This window comes from Bufo gargarizans, chromosome 1 (genome assembly GCF_014858855.1).
Source record: "Bufo gargarizans isolate SCDJY-AF-19 chromosome 1, ASM1485885v1, whole genome shotgun sequence".
In the NCBI taxonomy this organism is placed as follows: domain Eukaryota; kingdom Metazoa; phylum Chordata; class Amphibia; order Anura; family Bufonidae; genus Bufo; species Bufo gargarizans.
Genome location: NC_058080.1, coordinates 511,117,461 through 511,138,745, shown reverse-complemented (window position 1 = coordinate 511,138,745; position 21,285 = coordinate 511,117,461). Strand labels below are relative to the sequence as shown.

General features: G+C 49.6%; 1 protein-coding gene across 1 annotated transcript in view; it reads right to left on the bottom strand.

Annotated features, from left to right (window-relative positions):
• The window catches only part of MED13L (mediator complex subunit 13L), a 155,867-nt gene that overhangs the window by 19,968 nt on the left and 114,614 nt on the right, over nucleotides 1-21,285 (bottom strand). Inside the window, exons 12-19 of the mRNA XM_044275306.1 lie at nucleotides 20,904-21,006; nucleotides 20,598-20,707; nucleotides 19,295-19,394; nucleotides 18,597-18,817; nucleotides 9,942-10,147; nucleotides 8,902-9,830; nucleotides 7,434-7,613; nucleotides 4,395-4,618 (exon numbers count right to left, since the gene is read on the bottom strand). Coding sequence (XP_044131241.1) covers nucleotides 4,395-4,618; nucleotides 7,434-7,613; nucleotides 8,902-9,830; nucleotides 9,942-10,147; nucleotides 18,597-18,817; nucleotides 19,295-19,394; nucleotides 20,598-20,707; nucleotides 20,904-21,006 — 2,073 coding nt within the window. The remainder of the gene's footprint in view (nucleotides 1-4,394; nucleotides 4,619-7,433; nucleotides 7,614-8,901; nucleotides 9,831-9,941; nucleotides 10,148-18,596; nucleotides 18,818-19,294; nucleotides 19,395-20,597; nucleotides 20,708-20,903; nucleotides 21,007-21,285) is intronic.

Here is a 21,285-nt window from a genome sequence, read left to right as displayed (position 1 = left end):
GCCATAGGACAGCCCAAAAGCAGAACCCTGCTACACTGTGAGACGCCCGGTTCACCGCCTCGCAGAAGGCAAATACCCTGAAGAACCCAAGGTGGAGGTCCTCCGGACCTGGGTAATCGAGCATCCAAGAGAAGTTGGGTGATCTTCCCGAGAAGAGTGGCCCGAACCTGGTAGCAGATCAGACCGAAGCGTAGAGGGCGCCAAGAGGAAGGACTCATACCACACTGCATCCGAAGAGGAGGAAATGGTAGTAGGCGAAGGAACCATAGTCCCGACAGAGCCAACGAAGAATCCGAGGGCGCTGCAGACAACAGCACGCATCTAGGAACCACAAACACTTCCCGGGGGGAAGGGCCAACTAAATGAATGAGTACCACCCAGCTCGGTGCAGTAGAGAGCATAGAGCCCTCCGGGTCAGGTGGACAGAACGATCTCTGTAGAGACGAGTGCAAGGCTTGCGGCAAGTAACCCAAGAGAACAAAGGGATGTCGCAGGAAGGAGGGGAGGCATACGTACGAGCAGCCCCGTAAGCAGTGAGAAGGCCAACCCACCTACGGGAGGAGAAGGCATAAACGGCCCAAACAACGCACAAGAACGGCCGCTCCCTGCAAAAAAGCCACTCAGAGAAGAGGGCCAGCCACAGAGTGCCCCAGCATCTATGGAAGTGCAAAGTGCAACCTGAAAGGGAGTTATGCACAAGCCTAGCATGGCACGCGATGGAACGTAAGCAGTCCGCCCCGAAAGGGGGGAATGTACCTGGCAAACTGCAGTCGGCAAGAGTGCAAAGGCCCACCCCAAAAAGGGGATGACGCCTAAGGCCGTACCTACTCCAGAGACATAGGACATACCATATAATCCAGCAGGAACGCAGGAGGTCCACCTAGTGGAAGGGGGACATGCACAGGGTGATCCTAGCATTAAGAGAGCGTGCAATAATTCCCCCAACACCGAACTTTGTGAGAGTGCAACCACTCCGCCAATGAAGGGGACATGTACAAGTCCAGCACAGCACGTACAAGGACAGCCGTGAATCTCATGAGCGTGCAAAAGTCCGCCCATGGAATGGGGTGGTCACGCACAAGGCCAGCACCGAATCCAATGGGAGTGCAAGCGTTCCACCCATGTTAGAGGCCATGCTCATGGCCAGCAACGTATCCGGCTAGAGTGCAGTATGCCGCCCGGAAAAAAAAAAAGGGGGGGGGGGGGGGGGGGGCAGCATCTCATCCAGGGAGAGTGAGAGCACCCTGCCATGTACGGGAATCATGCACATAGCCAGCAACGTACTGGCGAGAGACAAACACAGTCAGTGAGAATGTGTGTATGTCGCCTGAGGAAGGGAGGCATGCCCATGGCCGGCAGCGAATCCAGTGAGAGTGCGTACACCGCCCACGGAAGAGGGGCCATGCATATGGCCGACAGCGGATCCAGCGAGAGTGCAAGCACCCCGCCATGGAAGGGGTTCATGCACATGGCCAGCAACGCACCGGCGAGAGAACAACCACAGACAGAGGGAGTGTATGTATGCCGCCTGAGGGAAGGAGGCGTGCCCAAGGCCGGCAGCGAATCCAATGAGAGTGCAGCATACCACCTATGGAAGGGGGTCATGCCCATGGCCAGCCGCGAATCCAGTGAAAGTGCAGCGTTCCGCCTATGGAAGCGTGTCGTGCACCTGGCCAGCACCGCATCCGGTGAGAGTGCAGATTTCCGCCTAAGAAAAAGGGGGACATGCACATGATCGGCAACAAATCCAGTGAGAGTATAGCGTTCCGCCAATGGAAGGGGGTCACGCAAATGGTCGACCGCGAATCCAGCGAGAGTGCTGCGTTCCGCCAATGGAAGGGGGACGTGCACATGGCCAGTACCGTATCCGGTGAGGGTGCAGTATTCCGCCTATGGAAGGGGGTCACGCACACGGCCGGCAGCGAATCCAGTGAGAGTGCAGCGTTCCGCCTATGGAAGGGGGTCGTGCACATGGCCAGCACCGTATCCGGTGAAACTGCGCAGCCCACAAGAATCTGTTAGACATCTGTTTATTCATTATTATTTCATATTTTATCCATTTCTTTATTTTATTTTTTATTTATTATTATTTTTTTTTTATTTATTTTTTTTAAACAGCCTCTCTGAGGCTAAAGGGGAACCACCAAATAGGGGCACAGATTCTCTTGAGGCAAGAAAAAAAGGGGTGGCCAACCATACAGGCCCATTGGGAGCCGGCCTGCACCCAAAGTGTTAACAGGGAGCCGGCCTGGGGGCCGGCGCTGCGATCCACTGGGGGCGGAGGAAGCCCCAGGCGGGAAGAATTCGCGCCGGGAGAAGTACCCGCCCCCTCCAACAAAGGCCAGAATTTCGCGGCCTAGTAGGCCGTAAAGCCGGGGGCCTAAATTTGTGCGGCGCCCGGCCGACCGGGGCCGCATAGTATTATATACCGCCGGGACTGAGGCGGAGCGGCGCATTAAACCGGCCGCGGGAGGCCACCCCGCAGGCCGGAAGAGTCAGGGGCCCAAATGGAGTGCCGGGACTGAGGCGGAGCGGCGCATTAAACCGGCCGCGGGAGGCCACCCCGCAGGCCGGAAGAGTCAGGGGCCCAAATGGAGTGCCGGAATTGCGGCCCCGCAGGTCATTGCGGCGCCCGGCCGCACCGGACTGTCCATGCCGGCCGGAGGCGAGGTCTGTCAGGAGCGGGCCCCCAGGCCCTGAGCAACGCTCCGGTAAGGAGATGGGGGGACCCTGAGATCGGGTGCCCGCGCAGTATTATATACCGGCGGGACATCAAAAGATAAAGGGGGACAGCAGCTGCCTGTCCTATGGGGGCTAGGGGGGGGGGGGGGGGGAAGCAGGGAGCAGATTGCCGCCCTGCGACACCCCAGGGGCCAGCCTAGATCCAGCAGTGGAAGGGTTAAGGTTTGTCCAGGGATTCGAACTCATGACCTCTGCCATCAGAGGCAAGGCATTCACCCTCACAGCTATGAAAGCTGTTCAGAGAGGCACAGTATGGGGGTCAGGCCCGCAGGAGACCGGGTGGTGGTGGTGGAAAGGGGGGGGGACGTAGGGCTGGAGAAGCCAATCTCTCACCATAGCCGTCTTCACCCTCGGTCCATTCCAGCAGGGTCGCCCCTTCAGCTACTGGCACCGTAGTGGCAGGACGCTGGAAGAGGGGCTTGGCGTGCGGGCGACCCTTGCGCTGGTGGGATACAGGGGAGCTGGGCTGCCCTGGTCCTCCTTGCCTTCTGTGGGGGAGGCAGCAGTGCGGGTGACCGGCACTGGCGCAGCTCGACCCCGGGAGAAACAGAGAGGTCTAGTGCGTCTCTGTTGTCCCTGATTATCTGGAACAAAAAGAAAAAGTAAAAATCAAAAATTAAACAAGGAGAAAAGAGCCCTGCAGAGCAGGGAGTGTCTTGCCTCCTTGGACACTAAGCAAAAACTGGCAGTCTCTCTCTCCAGGCTGAGGGTATAGCTGTGGAGGAGGGGCTTAACAGTTCTCACTTAGTGTCACGCCTCCTATGGAGATGAGCTATACCCAAGGTCTTCTGTGTCCCCCAAGGAAACTGGGCGAGAAATAACCATTTGCTTGAACAAAGAAGCAATGTTACTTTGCCAAAAAACTGGGGGCCTATGTATTGTCTAACAGTGTATGTATACTTGGGGAATAAATTACAAATACAATGACAATTGTAACAACGTAAAACCCTTTGCAGATTGGGTGAGTGAAGACATGGCACCAAATAGCCCGCTTTAAGGCTTTCGGTTCATTTGGCCTGTAGTCAGGCCTAGGTTAGCAGCCTGACTACAGGCCAAATGCCCACTTAAAACGGTCCTTACACCTTAAAATGTGAACACTGAACATACTTCTCAAGGTGCATGCTCTTGACATCAATGCAGCTTCTTGCTCAGTGATGACCCAAGTTGAACATAATTGGCCATGTTACAGTTTGAACTGCTCTACAGTTCGCCATACAGCTGTGGGTGGCATGATGGTGCATATCTGCTGCCATAGGGAGAGAAGTAGCTACCAGACATCCTCAGTGCTCCTTACCTCCAACATTCTGCTATGTGAATGTTCTAACAGCAGCCTTATAGACAACTGTCTTATGTGCATGGCCATCTTAAAAGGTCTGTCTGGACTTGGTCAGTTCGGGATAGGTCATCAATATAAACAGGCTGCACATCCTCTAACATATACACCAAACATATCTACAGGGCTCCATTCTGATGGAGTCCAAGAGTGCCTGGATTTTTTTCTTTTTATGCAATGGGACCCTATCAACAATGTATCAAATGTATAGCCATACAGTGGCATATGTTGCAGCTTTCCCTGAGAAACACTTCAGCAGCATACTGTAAATCATACATCGCCCTTTATGAATAGAAAATAAAACTGAGAAGACGCTTACCTCATACACGGCACTCAAGTCACTGAGGAAGGCTTTTGCTCCATCTAGTAAGGCTGGGTTTTCTGGACACAATACCAAATATCCTACATCCTGCTGGCCTCCATATGGCTCGAGAAGCAGACGCTCCCAGAAGGGGAGAGCGAAAGGAGCTATGGTAAGGAAGTCTTTGTCATAGCCAACTAAAAGGTTGGGTATGGGCAGTGGTTCTGGAGATTCTTCAGATCCTGAGTATATAGAAAATACATCAGTAACACTGAAAGCATTTCTAAATTATACTCTCACAAGACTACATTGAATACACAATTGTTCCCCTTTGGAAAGCCAAGTAAAGGTATCTGTTGCAGTCCCATAAAGAGAAATGGAGCGGAAGCAGACATGTGTGACCTCTGCTTCATGGTGGACACAGGACTCCATTCTTCTGATCGGTAGGAGTTCTTGCAGTTGGACCTTCCCCTATGATCAGAAACTCAAAGGGGTTATCCCATCTTAGACAATGGGGGCATATCGCTAGGCTATGCCCCCATTGTCTGATAGGTGCGGGTCCTACCTCTGGGACCCGCACCTACAAGGAGAACGGAGCCGGGGAGAGTTGTGGCTGGAGGACCTCGGGTTTCCAGAGGTCCGTCCACCACCAGGCGCAGCTCCCCGCCTCTCGCGGCCACCGCTCCCATTGATTTCTATGGGGCCAACAGAAATAGCTGAGCCAGTGGTCGGCTATTTTCTGCAGCTCCATAGAAATGAATGAAGGCCGGCTGCGCATGCGGAGTGCGCCCTTCTCAACTTTATCTGCTCCGTTCTCCTTGTAGGTGCGGGTCCCAGAGGTGGGACCCACACCTATTAGACAATGGGGACATATTCTAGTGAAATGCCTCTATTGTCTAAGATGTTAGGCGAAATTTAACAAAACTGGTGTAAATTAAACCTGGCCTTGTTGCCCATAGAAGCCAAATTCCATCTTTTATTTTCCAGAGCTCCTTTAGAAAATGAAAAATGTAATGCTATGGGCAACTAAGCCAGATTTAATTTACACCAGTTTTGATTATCTCCCCTTTATGCCCATCCTATGCATAGTACTGTGTGTAGCAAAACCTCTAACCCCTTAGGCTACTTTCACACTTGTGCGGATCAGTCATGGATCTGCACAAACACTTCCGTTCAGATAATACAACCGCATGCATCCGTTCAGAACTGATCCGTTTGTATTATCTGCAACAAAGGCAAAACGGATCAGTCTTGAACACCATTAAAAGTCAATGCGGGGCGGATCAGTTTTCTATTGTGCTAGATTGTGTCAGAGAAAACGGATCCGCCCCCATTGACTTACATTGTGTGTCAGGACGGATCCGTTTGCCTCCCCATCGTTTTGATGTTCGCCTCCAAAGCGGAAGGGCAAACTGATGCATTCTGAGCGGATCCTTTTCCATTCAGAATGCATTAGTACAAAACTGATCAGTTTTGGACCGCTTGTGAGAGCCCTGAACGGATCTCACAACCGGAAACGAAAACGCCAGTGTGAAAGTAGCCTTAGGCTCCTTTCACACTAGCGTTCATGGGTCCGTTCGTGAGCTCCGTTTGAAGGAGCTCACGAGCGGACCCAAACGCCTCCGTCCAGCCCTGATGCAGTCTGAATGGATGCGGATCCGCTCAGACTGCATCAGTCTGGCGGCGTTCAGCCTCCGCACGGACAGCTGAACGCTGCTTGCAGCGTTCAGCTGTCCGCCTGGCCGTGCGGATCCGTTCAGACTTACAATGTAAGTCAATGGGAACGGATCCGCTTGAAGATGAGCCCATATGGCTCAATCTTCAAGCGGATCCGTCCCCCATTGACTTTACATTGAAAGTCTGAACGGATCCGCTCAGGCTACTTGCGCACTTGCGAAATTTTTCTAAGTTATTAATGCAGACGGATCCATACTGAACGGAGCCTCCGTCTGCATTAATATGATCGGATCCGTTCAGAATGGATCCGATCAAGCGCAAGTGTGAAAGTAGCCTTAGTAAGGGGTAATACTATTCTAGGACTTAATGTCCAAGCGTATATATTTTTTTCTTCATTTTTTGAGGGATTGTTTTTTGCGGGACTGGTTCCGTTTTTCAATGGCTTCATTTAGGGGTACATATAATTTCTTGATTAACCTTTTAACTCTTTCTAGGGGACTGAAATACAATTTTTTAATTTTTTTTGTATTATAAATTTTGCGCTGTCCATTGTACAGCATTAAAAGACATACATATTTTCCTTGATGAGTTATACAGCAATACCAAATATGTATAGGAGTTTATCTGCTACTACTTTTGCACAATAAAAAATACTTTAAAAATCATTCTGCAGGAATTCAGAGCTTGAAAAACTTACAAACTGAGCTAAATTAATCCCTTGACTATAAAGAAACTGCATGAAAAAACTAAAAAGATGGTACGTTAACCTCTTTAGGACGCAGCCAAAGTGCAAACTGTTGCCATTACAGTGCTCATTGTACGCAATAAATAATATTATATTTTAATACTTTGAAAATTTGTGGATGCTGAAATACCAATTCGGTCTTGTATATGTATTTGGATTCTTAATATTTGTGTTTATATATTTTAAGTAATTTGTTTTTAACTTACATTTTTTATTCCCTGAGGGGACTCAAACATGTGATCCTCTGATTGCTGGCATCACTGACTGCCTGTTAAAAGACAGTTTACTATGGCAGACCATTCACATGTCCCCAGGCTGCCAAAGGAACCGATGGGAATCCCACGATTTGGCCTTAGGGGTTTTGATCAAATGACAGTGGGAGTCGCCTTAATTTATCTTACCTCCCTGATGTCACAGTCACTACTGACCAGTGCATCTCAGGAGCTACATGAACAGCAGAGTCATCTCCGATCCTAGTCATTACAGTGAGGTGTCAGCTGTATTACACAGTCATCCACCACAGCATATCGAGTAGGCTCAGCCCAGAAGCCTGTTCCATACACCCAAACTGCAGACATACAGGGGCATGAATGGGTTGAAATCTTGCAACAAGACATGAGATATGATCATCATACCATAGGATCCACGTCCAGCCATCTTATGAAATTGCTGCCACGTCAGAGGACCCTGCACATGCTGTATGTTCTCCCAGGTCCGTCCTGTCCTTTTCTTCTGGATGGCATCCTGCAAGAATGGCTGTAGGGATAGTAGCATGCGTACCACATCCTGAGATGGGAGCATGCTGACATCAAGCACTTAAAAAAAAAATAAAAAAAAATCAAATTAATGAAAACAAGAAGGGTATCTTCTCTTCAAGACAACCAAAGAAAAAAATGTAATAACTACAGTTTATGCTATCCCATAGAAACTTTTGCAAAATAATTAACACCCTTTGTCAAATCCCATGTTTAGAAAAGTTATAAATTATGCAGGGGATGAGTCGCACAGGCTGCCTGTGTAAAAAAGAGGGGGCACCAATAGCACCCACTGCTGTGTATAAATGCAAATTCATTGCAAGCCCATATGAGGTTCTACGACCTATATCCGAATTCGGCCTCTGAACAGAATGTTATTTAAATTGGACAATAAAGCTGCCCGTATACATTTTGAAAAATGGTCAGATCAACAATGCCGCACTCCCAGAGTGCCCAATTATACATGTATTTTTAATGCCCGACGCCTAACAGCAGAGTAACAGGAACAAAGGATCAGCCATGTTGAAAACATCATGTCAGAATCTTCTTTACCCTGATGGTCAGCTGACACTGCCAAATCCATTGGTTTGCCCAAAATATGGGCAACTCAAATAAAGAGAATTGCTGCTGATGCTGAAGTGTGACCTCTTCTTCATGCAGGTTCGTCACATGATAGAGGCTTGAATGCATCAAAAATATCACCTAAAGACCCATTTACATCAAATGAATGCTTGTTTCCAATGCTTGCCCCCATGCAAATGTTCTGGCGATTACGCAGCAAACAAGCAATATGCTTGTTGGATAAGCCCTCATTTATGCATAAACAGGGATGTGCTGCCGACAAAAATAATCCATATGGGCTGAACAATCATATTTGTGATTGTTTATTCCCATACAAAGCAAATGATTGCTGCATTGGGGGGTATGGTTGGAAAGCATACCCCCTTGAGCAGACATACTTGTTTGTCAAGATCCCTTTTCTAGATTACTGATCAGACCATGAGTGCATCTGCAGAAACTACTAGGAAGGGCAAGTAGGAGTGCCTGGATTTCAGTAGATGATGTCAGCCCCCTATGAACAAGCATCACCCTTGAGACATATCACAAGTTGCACAAAACTACAGGTGGACCATACCCAGTGACATTCTAACCTTCAGAACTGCAATTATATTCCTATAAATGTTTCACACTGGTAGAAAAGTCACTTTTTAATGGAGAGGAATGACAGACCGTATGAAGAGATTAATACTCTAACAGACGGGGAGCAGGGAATGTCATATGTTACATACATACATCACATACACAACTGCAGCCTTCAGTGCCCTCAGCATAAAGATAGAATTCTCACCATTGTTGTGTGGCCAAAGGTGGAAGGTAGCACTTCTGACCAGAGATTCATCAACTCTTCCTCCAGTTGGGTTATCCACATACTGTCTTCCCTGCTCTAGTGCATTTAAACATTCTGGCCAAGCATCCGAACTGTCTACCCTCACTCGGTCTACGTTAGTAGATGGTCCTTCCAAAAAATATTCAGATTTGTTACAGGAAAGGTCCCAGATTCCTCCGGTATTAGTGAAAGGCCTAGTGCATTGACTCTGCAGAAGCAAAAGAAGGGCAGGTGGAGGAGGATCCTCACTTCTTTGCGCTGCCTCTGTCATGTTCAGTCTTCTTTCCACTGCCTGCCCTATATAAGACGATCGGCCAAATATGTCCATCTCATCCTCTATAAATAGGCCAGAGTGGTAACCAAGTCTACGGTTAACAATGGCACTAAAACCACAGGTGCAACGGTACTGGTCTTCATTTGAAGAGTCTGGGATGTAGAGGCCTACATCAGATCCTTTGATGTTCAGATTGCAGGCACATATGCAACAGCTATCAAAATTCCTGTCCTTGAAAATGTTTAGAACAGAGTCAGAGAGAAGTAAAGTAACATAAAGGCTGTGGGCCTCGGGAGCGGGATGACTGCTGGCTGGCTCAACAGAGCTCAATGGCCTTGTTGTAGATGGAGTAGAAGCTGGAGAACAGAGGTCTGTGCTATCATACTTCACTGAACCTTGCCCACTAGCGCCTCCAGCACCTTTTGGAGTTCTAGGAGTTCTTGGTGTGCGAGGAGTGGGAACAGAAAACCTGGGAGTAGCTGGCGAAGGCAAGACGCCACCAGTTCCTCCATTGCTGGGTGGAGCTGTGCTGCAAGGAGCAAGAGGGGTATTGGTCTGTGGAGTGTTGAGCTGCAGGTAATCTTGGTCTGTCAAACTCCCTTCACTTGGCACATTCCTGTAAATGATGGTAAATGCAGAATAACACATTAATGCCCTTTAGGCATAATTTCTAAACTACACAATGAAACAATTGAATAGTCAAGCTTTCTACTTTAACAGTACTCACATATAGCCATCTCTGTTAAAAGGAGCAGCAGGTGGTAAAGCAAGGTGTTGAATTTTTGGAGGGGCAGCCCAGGAGGGTCTGTATATGCAGGCGTCTGGTATTTTCAAGGACAGCAGGCACTGACTGGGCAATGATTTAAGTGGTGCAAACATTGAGGTACCCAGGAAGGGTTGATATGAAGGGACTCTGTACACAAAGGAAAAGTCCTATTGGAAAACAAAGCTCTATTAGTAGATGTGCAATAAAGGCAGGTCTCGAAAGAAGAACACCAAATGGATATATAAGTACCTTGCCGTTCACAATATATTTTGTTATATTTTACAGTTTAATGAGAAAAACTAAAAAAAACTTATTTTACAACAAAGCTTAGACAGGCATCACCCAAAATTGTCTAGGTAAATAGTCATCTATTCTGTACACTACTAGAATTAGATACAAAAAGAGCACAAGAGACAAGAAGAAAACGGAGCAGTTGTTCATATGCAAGGACGGACAGGAGGCTTAATACCAGGATGTTGCTATGCATGCATGTCTATGTGTGCGCCCTAGTTCCCGGCCACCAGAGAGGCTGGCGCTTTTTCTTAAAGTATGCAAGCAGAACCACCACTGCTGGAAAAATGCACCCAGTCAGCAAAGGAGGCAACGTGGACAATTAAAATACATTAGTAAGTGCCTTTATCTACATGATAAATGCCATTTGAAGTGAGACAACCCCTTCAAAGAGGACCTTTCACCTGGATATCCTTAATCTAATATTATCCTACCTTCCTGTGCAGCCCCCAGTGATGTCTTGGCACTTTTTTTTCCCCCCCATTCGTCCGCTGTGGTCCCCATATCTTTTGGCGCCTCATACGCTAATGAGGCGACTCTGTTATACTAGGCGTTGACTTGTATCTCTCCTGGGCGCAGTTATCTTCTCCCTGGCTGCGAGCGCATCCAATCAGAGCTCCCCGCTCTTAGCCAGGGAGAAGGCGCTCAAGTTCTCGCGAGAATTGCAGCTCCTTCTCCCTGGCTAAGAGCGGGGCCCTCTGATTGGATGTGCTCACAGCCATGGAGAAGATAACCGCACCCAGGAGAGATACAAATCCATGCCTAGAATAAGACATCACTGGGGGCCGCACTAGAAGGTAGGATAATAATTAGATAATAGATATCCAGGTGAAATGCCCTCTTTAAGGAGAAGAATATGATCTCATGTTTTCACTACTCCCGATAATAAAAGCTCCACAAAAAGGAGATTTTTGTATAACTTACCAGTTAAATCTCTTTCTCGCTCTTCCTTGGGGGACACAGACCTTGGGTATAGCTCAGCTCCCTAGGAGGCGTGACACTAAGTAAAACTGTTAAGCCCCTCCTCCATCAGCTATACCCTCAGCCTGGAGATAGAGGCTACCAGTTGCGTGTCCAAGTAGTGAAAGGATAACAACCAATAACGGAAACAACCAGCCAGCAACCCAACGGGGCGCCAGACCATAACCCTGTAACCAAACACAGAAGGGTGGGTGCTGTGTCCCCCAAGGAAGAGCGAGAAAGAGATTTAACTGGTAAGTTATACAAAAATCTCCTTTTCTCGCCCATTTTCCTTGGGGGACACAGACCTTGGGACGTTCAAGAGCAGTCCAAGAAGGGAGGGACCACAAACCCAAGGCGGAACACCACCAGAGCATCAGGAAACCGCTGCCTGCAAAACCAGGCGGCCCAAAGCAGCATCCGCTGATGCATGTGTATGCACCCTATAGAACTTTGTGAAAGTGTGCAGAGAGGATCAAGTGGCTGCTTTGCACAACTGTTCAGCCGAGGCCCGATGCCTCTGCGCCCAGGAAGCTCCGACTGCTCTGGTGGAATGAGCAGTGACGCCGAAAGGCGGAGGTCTGCCCTTGGCTCGATAAGCCTCAGACACCGCCAGTTTAATGAAACGGGCAATAGCCACCTTGGAGACCGCCAACCCTTTGCGCGAACCCTCCGGAACCACAAACAGGGAGTCCGTGCGCCCTGACCACATCCAGACGGTGCAGTTCCCGTTCTCTGGGGTGGGAAGGAGAGGGACAGAGCGACGGAAGGACGATGTCCTCATTGATGTGAAAGGCGGAGACCACCTTTGGCAGGAAAGTCGGGACAGGCCGAAGCACAACCTTATCCTGGTGGAAGATCAGGAAAGGTTCGGAGCAAGAAAGAGCCGCTAACTCCGACACCCGTCGGAGAGACGTGACGGCCACAAGAAAGATGACCTTGCAGGACAGAAGGCGAAGGGAGACCTCCCGTAAAGGCTCGAAGGGGGCTGATTGGAGCGCCGAGAGCACCACATTCAGGTCCCAGGAAGGAACTGGAGGGCGGTACGGCGGAACAGAGTGAGCCACCCCTTGTAAAAAAAGGTCTTAATTGGCCCTAGAGGGGCCAGGGGACGCTGGAGAAGAATAGACAGCGCCGAAATCGGACCCTTCAGAGAACTGAGGCACAGCCCCAGGTCCAGACCCGACTGGAGGAAGGACAGGATTGTGGGAAGAGAAAACCGGAGAGGTGGGATGCTCCGGGACTCACAGAACCCCAGATAGGACCTCCAAACCCGATAGTAGATCCTAGAGGATACGGGCTTACGAGCCCGGATCATGGTGCGGACTACGTCCGCGGAGAAACCCTGTTGCGTTAAGACGGCGGTCTCAATAGCCACGCCGTCAAACGTAGCGAGCCTAAATGCTCGTGGAAGATCGGTCCCCGAGAGAGAAGGTCTTCCCTGGAGGGCAGTGGCCACGGTGCGTCTGCCAACAGCAACATTAGGTCGGCGTACCAAGACCGGCGGGGCCAATCCGGGGCGATTAGAATCGCGGGGACGCCCTCTGCCGCGATCCTCCGAAGAACCCGTGGCAGGAGGGGAAAAGGAGGAAAGACGTACAGAAGGGAGAATTCGCGCCACGGAAGGACGAGCGCGTCGGCGCCGTATGCCTTCGGGTCCCGTGCCCTGGCCAGGTATAGGGGGACCTTGTGGTTGAATTTGGAGGCCATGAGGTCCACGTCGGGGCGACCCCAGCGAAGACAAAGGGCTTCGAACACCTCTGGGTGCAGGGACCATTCTCCCGGGTCGATGGTGGACCGGCTGAGGAAATCCGCCGCCCAGTTGTCCACCCCCGGGATGTAAATCGCAGATAAGGCCGGCACGTGCGTCTCCGCCCAGAGGAGACTGAGGGTCACCTCTTGCATCGCTGCGAGTGCCTCCCTGATGGTTTATGTATGCCACAGCCGTGGCATTGTCCGATTGGATCCGAACAGGGTGGCCCCTCAACAGATGGGTCCAGTGTCTGAGGGACAGAAGAATCGCCCTCAGTTCCAGAATATTGATTGGAAGTCTGGACTCCGATAGAGACCAAACGCCCTGGACGGACCGGGGAGGGAAAACCCCCCCCCACCCCCGTAAGCTGGCATCTGTGGTAATCACCAGCCAGTTCAGTGGACGGAAGGACTTCCCCCTTAGAGGGATATGCAACCACCAGCCGAGGGAAGCCCGAGCCAGGGGAGGCAGAAGAAAGGTCCTGTCCAGACTCCTCGGTGATTTGTCCCAGGCCGACAGAATTGCCCTCTGAAAGGTGCGGGATCGGAATTGTGCGAACGGCACCGCTTCGAAACAGGCAACCATCTTTCCCAACAACCGCATGCTGGATCTGAGGGAAGGGCGGTGATGACGGAGGAGACTGCGAACCGACCCGCGAAGGGCCAGACGCTTGTCCGACGGAAGGCGGACCTCCGCCAACTCTGTATCCAGGAGCATCCCCAGGAAGATCAGCCGTCTGGAGGGGGTAAGGGAAGATTTGGGGTGGTTGATAATCCAACCGAACCGCGTCAGGGTCTCCAGAGTGAGTTCCACACTGCGGGATGTCTGAGAGAAGGAGGGTGCCTTGACCAGGATGTCGTCCAAGTATGGGAGAAGAAAAACACTTCTTGAACGTAGAAGGGCCAAGACAGGGGCCAGGACCTTGGTGAACACTCGAGGAGCCGTCGCCAGACCAAAGGGAAGGGCGACGAATTGGAAGTGATCGTCCCCCACCGCGAAGCGCAGGAAGCGGTGATGACATGGAGCAACCGGAACGTGGAGGTATGCATCCTGAATGTCGATTGAGGCCATGAAATCCCCTCTTTCCAGGGAGGCCACTGCGGACCTGAGAGACTCCATCCGGAATCTCTGCAGTCGGAGAAAACGGTTCAGGCGTTTTAGGTCCAAGATCGGACGCACTGAGCCTTCCTTCTTGGGAACCACAAAGAGGTTCGAGTAGAACCCCCTGAACCTTTCCGTCGGAGGCACGGGGGCGACGACACCCTTGTCCATTAGAGAGTGAATGGCCGCGAAGAAGGCGGCCACTCGTACGGGATCTCGCGGAGGACGGGATCGGAAGAAACGGTCTGGCGGAATGGACGCAAATTCGATTTTGTATCCGCAAGATACAATCTCGAGCGCCCATGCGTCTGAGATGTGGGCCCGCCATACGTTCCTGAACAGGAGAAGGCGGCCCCCCACCCGGGTGGGTGGGGGCGCACCTTCAGGCAGAGGGCTGCTGGCCTGTGGGAGCCCGTGCAGGCTGGGACTTGCGCCAGGTAGGTTGCATCCGAAAAAACGGCTTCTTGCGTCTATCCTGGGCTGGGCCAGAGGAAGAAGAACTGGCCGCGGGTCTAGACCCGGTGGGCTTGCGAAAGGACCGAAAATGGGACGAACCAGCGCGACCACAGGGGCGCCCATTGGCCTGGACTGGGGGAGGTGAGTACTCTTCCCACCCGTGGCCTCTGATATAAGTTCGTCCAGACGGGTTCCAAACAGGCGGGAACCCGTGAATGGTAGGCCGGCCAAAGAGCGTTTGGAAGCGGCGTCCGCCGCCCAAACCTTCAGCCAGAGTTCCCTCCTGACAGAAACTGCCAGGGCAGAGGAACGGGCAATGAGGGCACCCGCATCAAGGGAGGCCTCACAGACGAATTTTCCGGCCTGAACAATTAGTTGGGCTAAGGAACGGAGGTCCTGAACAGGGACGTCCGACCCTAACTCCCGTTCCAGTTGCAAACCCCATTCAGAGACCGCTTTGCCAACCCAGGCGGAGGCAAAGACTGGTCTAAGGGCCGAACCAGAGGCAGTAAATATGGCCTTGGAGAGGGATTCCGTACGACGGTCCTCAACAGACTGGAGGGAAGATCCGTCCTGTACAGGAATAGTAGTGCTTTTGGACAGGCGAGCCACGGGAGGATCAACCTTAGGCGGGGATGTCCACGTGGTCACAGAATCCGCTGGAAAGGGATAACAAATGTCCAGCTTTTTGGGTGTAATAAAGCGGACGTTAGGCCGAGTCCAAGCCTTGGATACCACAGAAGAAAAATCAGCGTGTATGGGAAAAACCTTGGAGGCCTGTTTGGGGCGGAGAAAGGACACGCCGGCCTGTTCAGAGCTGGGGGGGTCATCGTGTAGCTGAAAGGTATCACGGATGCTAGTGACAAGATGCCCCACCGCGGACGCCAATTTGGACGGAAGCTCTGAGTCCATGTCCACGTCCGAATCCGCCAGTTCTCCCTCAGAAAGCGTATCCCTTTGAGAGGATAGACTTGACTGAGCTCGCACGCATGGCGGAGAGAGCGAAGCATCTGGAGAAGATGTGCGCTCAACCCTTGAACGTTTCTGAGTATGCCGGGCCCTGGAAGATTCGCTGGGAGGCAGGGAACCAGTGGGGGCGGCAGAAACGGTAGTCCCAGCGGGTGCGACAGGGATTGTGGCAGCCTGCGGGAGAGGCGGTCTATCCACGAGACGGCCCACTACGTGTGTAAGGCTTTCCACCGCCTGAGACAGAGACCTAGCCCAGTCAGGGGGTTCAGAGGCACCGGGGGGCGCAGCGGGAAGCGGGCCCTGCACCGGGGCCTGACATGCAAGGCAATGCGGCTCAGATTGCCCCCGCGGAAAAAGTTCCTTACAGGCGGTACAGGCATGGTACCAGGGTTTGGGGGCACCTGTGGGATCTGACATGCTGAAGTGTGGTTGTACTCTAATATAGAGACCACAAAGGGTTATAGCAGCTATGACCAGGAGGGTTAGGAGAGGGTTAACTGTCCTACCAGTGCCTCAGAAGAACGTCAGGAGATGGCCCAGATCAGCAGCAGCAGAGAAGCAGTGAACAGCAGTGAGCAGCAGAGAGCGCCCACAGAAGCCGAGCGATGTACACAGGAGGTTAGAGTCCCCCACCGTGTCCCAGCTTCCTGTCAGGAGTGAGGAAGCGCGGGAAACCTCAGCAGAAAGCACGGGGAACAAGCTCCGCCCCCTCCAGCGCTTGAAATGTCTCCTGTGAAGGAGAACGTAGCTCCGCCCCCAAAATGACGCGCGTAAGCCCCGCCCCCTGCCGGGACCGCTAAGCCCCGCCCCCCGTTCTCGGCGGGAAGGGGGAGAGAGAGAAGAGAAAAATGGAGTCAGCCCCGAATGAGGGGGAGGGGGGGGAGAAAGATAGCAGCGTGGGGGGGAACGGCGTGGGGGTGCTGAGGATGCTGCTGTGCTGCATTGTCCTGCAGATGAGCGCTCAGAATGAGCGACCACGGGTGCCCCCCTTACCCAGAGGGGTAGATGCTGCAGATAGGGACGGGGTATGGGCTGGAATAGCCATCTCACCGTCCGACGTCTTCACCCTCAGTCCTTTCCAGCAGGGTCGCCCCTTCAGCCACTGGCACCGCAGTGGCAGGAAGCTGGAAGAGGGGCTTGGCGTGCGGGCGACCCCCTAGCTGGCGGGATGTAGGGGAGCCATTGCTGCCCAGATCCTCCTATTGCTTCTGTGGGGGAGGCAGCAGTGCAGATAAGTTGGCACTGGCGCAGCTCAACCCCGGGAGAGCAGAGAGGTCTAATGCGTCTCTGGTATCCCTAGGAAAAAATAAAATAACAAAATTAGAAGAAAAAGTAAAAATAACAAGGAGAAAACAGCCCTGCAGTAGCAGGGAGTGTCTTGCCTCCTTGGACACTAAGCTAAAACTGGTAGCCTCTATCTCCAGGCTGAGGGTATAGCTGATGGAGGAGGGGCTTAACAGTTTTACTTAGTGTCACGCCTCCTAGGGAGCTGAGCTATACCCAAGGTCTGTGTCCCCCAAGGAAAATGGGCGAGAAAGGTATGTTTGTACTGCTCTTCCCACCCCTAAGCTAGCGCTGTCAAGCAGTTTAGAATAGTTAAAGCCACTGATGGACTTCCTTAAATTATTATTCACTTGTTAAATACCTGGGTGGTACCCGAATGGCAGGGGTGGCCAACCTGTGGCTCTTGAGCCACATGCAGCTCTTTGCTTCTTCAAGTGAGGCTCTAGCTGTGGAGCCGGGAAGCACTCTCCTCCCCATGCTCAGATCTCTCTTCCTGATCAGGCACTGTTACTACTTTGCAGCTCCAGCTCACTCTCCACTACGTCCTGATGCACACAGTGTGAGAACGTAGTACCTGGAGACATGGACTATGACCTGACATTGCGCTCATCAGGTCACAGTGGAGAGCATGTCAGACCTGCAGAATAGCAGGACCCCAAGCAGGAGCCCAGTGCCTGATCAGGAGAGGGAAGAGATTTTTTTTTTTTTTTTTTTAATGATAGAACTGAGAATGTGGGTCTGATCTGAGCATGGTTTGGGGGGGTCCAGATCTGAGCAATGGGGGTCTGATCTGAGCATGGCGGTCTTGTTTGAGCATGGGTTGGTCAGGTCTGAGCATGGGGGGTCAGATCTGAGAAGGAGGGAGATCTGAGCATGGGGGGGGGGGGGGGGGGGGGGTGTCTGAGCACAGAGTCTGACACTGGGTGATTTGTGTTGTCTGATCCAAGCATTGGGGGTCTGATTTTGGGGGTTTGATTTGGAAGTCTGATGAGGTTTGGTGATCTTATTGTAGGTCAGATAAGGATTGGGGATCTGATTTAGGAGTCTGATCTGAGGTCTGATGAAAAAAAAAAAAAAATATATATATATATATATATATATATATATATATATATATATTTTTTTTTTTTTTTTTTCCTCTGCTAATGAACAATAAGAAAAAATATTTTTAGCAGACCTCAGATCAGATAAAAAATATTTATTTTTTAATCTTATTATTCTTTGTTATAACCTAGGTGCATCTTGTAGGGCGAAAAATACGGTAACTGTGTGGAAATGTATAGCCTGTGGCTCCTGGTAGTCAATTTTTTTTTTTGGGCTCTGTGTGTATGTAAGGTTGGCCACCCCTGCCATAGGTGGTCACTGTATATGAGGGTCATGTGACTGATGCAACCTTTATTCCTATTCAGATAGTCAAATGCATTACACAGAACTAATCTGGGTCTCTTTTTGCGAACTGTAACTAAGAGTAGCCTTTTGCGCTACAGCCAGGATCAGAGGTGGATCCAATCCCAGCAGTTAACCCTTCGATTTCTGCAGTCTTTCACACTAGTGTTGACCTAACTGCAGTCCATGTCATAGAGAAACAAAAAAAATCTATGTATTGACTTTGAGAGAGAAATCTTAAAAATTAGAAAAAAAAGCTTGACATCCAATAAACAGTTACAAATCAAATGTTTGATTGAATAGAGATATAAAGTTTTAACGTGATTACATAGTAGTTACAGATGTCATTCACACAATACTGCACAACTGTAACCTCTCACCAACAAATGTAATAGGTCTAGGGATGGCATGTATACCTTGATCTCCTCGGGCTTGGGACTGCATAGGCCTTCTTCAATTTCCATTTTGAACTCTACATGTTGCATGGAGGCCAAATTGACCATTGGACTTTCCATCATACTGAGAGTTGTTGCAGTGTCTGAGCCTATGGTGTCCTTGTACATCATGATGGGGGAAAAAGCAGGATGTTGCTCCAGGGAAGGTGGTGTGGGAAACATCCTCTGCAGATCAGCTGTTGCTGAAGGAAGTAAAAAGTAATACATATTAGGGGAGGGAGTAAAAGCAGTGGTTGATGGCAAGAGTTTTGGAGCTCGTTTAGGTCCATTCTAGAAGTCTGAGTGAGGCAAGGACAAGATACCATATGGTTGTAACGTTGTCGTATGATCTTAGGTTCTGCAAACCAAAACACTGCATTAAATCCATCTAAACATTGGAGCAACGAAATGCCACACAATAAAATCAATCGCTCTGCTTTAATGTCCCAATGTGGTGAAGGCCAAAAATAACAAGAGGGCTGTACCACCGAATGCTGCATATGTTTCAGAATAGCTGTCAGCAAGGTTGGAAGGGACACACATCATATCACCTTAACTTAAAGGTGCTGTCATTCTTTTAGGTCAATGCCCAGCATTGAAAGAAAATACATAACATACATTGTGGCCTTCTAACCTACAAAGACTCTGCAAAGTCACTATGTGCATATGTTAACACTCACTTGGTAAGTAGGGAACCGTTGCTCTGCCATCTTTGCCAACATTACGCTCTTCTGATCCGCCCAAGGGAACTTTCATTGCACGAGCGCCTGGTGATCCCGCCTTTTAAAACAAAAGAAAAAAAAAGGTTTAGATGAAATGACTAATGAAGTGTGAGTGTGAGTGTGAGTGTGTGAGTGTGTGAGTGTGTGTGTATATACACACACACACATACATACCGTATATAATTTTAATTTTTTTTCCTTTTCACAAACTCATTCCAAGAGCTATAATTTTTTTTTAACCTTGTTCAGTTACTTAAAAAGTTTGTTTCTTTTTTCATGACACATGGGGCTTTAATGTTATGTCATTTTAATACTTGTATTTTATTTTTGGTGATATCAGGAGAAAAAAAATGGGGGGAGGGGGGATTTGAAATATTATAGCACAAAGTGCCACTCAAAAACATAAAAACCTGTGTCACCTATCCATTATGGTTATTTGTATAGCTTTATACCACTGGATCATAGTGGGCAGATCTGTAGCTGTAGTATGCACTAGCCAGCAGGTGGTTAAATCTGGTCAGTCCACAACTGTTTATTTTATTTTTTTGGAGGAAATTCTCTTCTAGTTTTAAAAGTTTCACATACATTTCTATTGCTGTCCAATAAATATGTCAGCATCTTAATGACCTTGCTATCGTCAGGTGCCATTTTCATAGGGAATCCCCTCTATAACTAACTTGTAACTGTGGCTCCAGCTCTGGCAGACTTCACCAGAATGCCTACAATGTAATAGTACATTTATTGCTAGCTATGGCTTTCACCAGCAAATTCAGCAGAGAGCATAACGTTTTATTCTGCCAGGTTCTGCTCCTGCAAGTGCCCAGGGGGCAGGCCGTGAAGTGCTCTTTGCAATGAGCTGCTTTACAGTCCCTTCCTTCTGTTGTGAGTAACATCTGCAGCACTAAACCAGGACACCACCATAGCTGTCACTCAGCGTGTATTTTCCAATAAAGCTCAGCCTCCAATGCACTTGCAGAAGCGGCATCTGGAAGCATAACGGTTCATCTTCACGCTTTTTCTGTTCAAGAAAAGCTCCACAAGACGTATGTTAGTACTGATCTCCCCAGCCCCTAACAAGTGCTGTCAACAGTTTTGCAAGGTCAGAACTGCTGACAGACAACTTTTAAAAGATTTGTGCCATATGAGATACCAGATGCAGTTTTAATTCCCAGCTGTCACTGCTAAAGAATTTCCACTGGATGCAATGTACATTAAACGCAAAACACATTGTCATTTTCTTAATAAAGCCTTAAAAACATACCAGGTCCTCATCTTCAGAATTATCAAATATATTGTCCAGGTCATTGAGAGAAGGAGCCAGATCAGTGACCTGTGTGAGGCTAGCTGCCATCCCACGGTCCTGCCGTGGGTCTGTAATGGAATTGCCAAAGAAAGTGAGAGATTTTAAACATTTTCTACACAGCCACTAAAAGTAAACAAATAAATAAAATCACATTATCTTAAGAGGGAGAAAGTATGATGAAGACTATAACTGCCTAGTTTTTCCAGGCTGAGCACAAATACATTAAATGATGAAAATACATTTAATTAGTGAGAGGATATCTACCTGACTTTGACATGGGGCTAAAAATTGACATGGCATCTTTCCCATCAGGCACTGGTGCAGGATGTTCTGTAGGTGATGCATCTTTCTCAAACCCCTCATCAGACTGAAAAAAATAAATAAACAAACATAAAATTATGACCAATATTAGTACTAGGCTATGTTCTAGTGACCCAGTCGCCAATGTTTAAGCTGAGCTCAATTTTGCCTAAAGAAAAAAAAAGGAGATTTTTGTATAACTTACCAGTTAAATCTCTTTCTCGCTCTTCCTTGGGGGACACAGACCTTGGGTATAGCTCAGCTCCCTAGGAGGCGTGACACTAAGTAAAACTGTTAAGCCCCTCCTCCAGCTATACCCTCAGCCTGGAGATAGAGGCTACCAGTT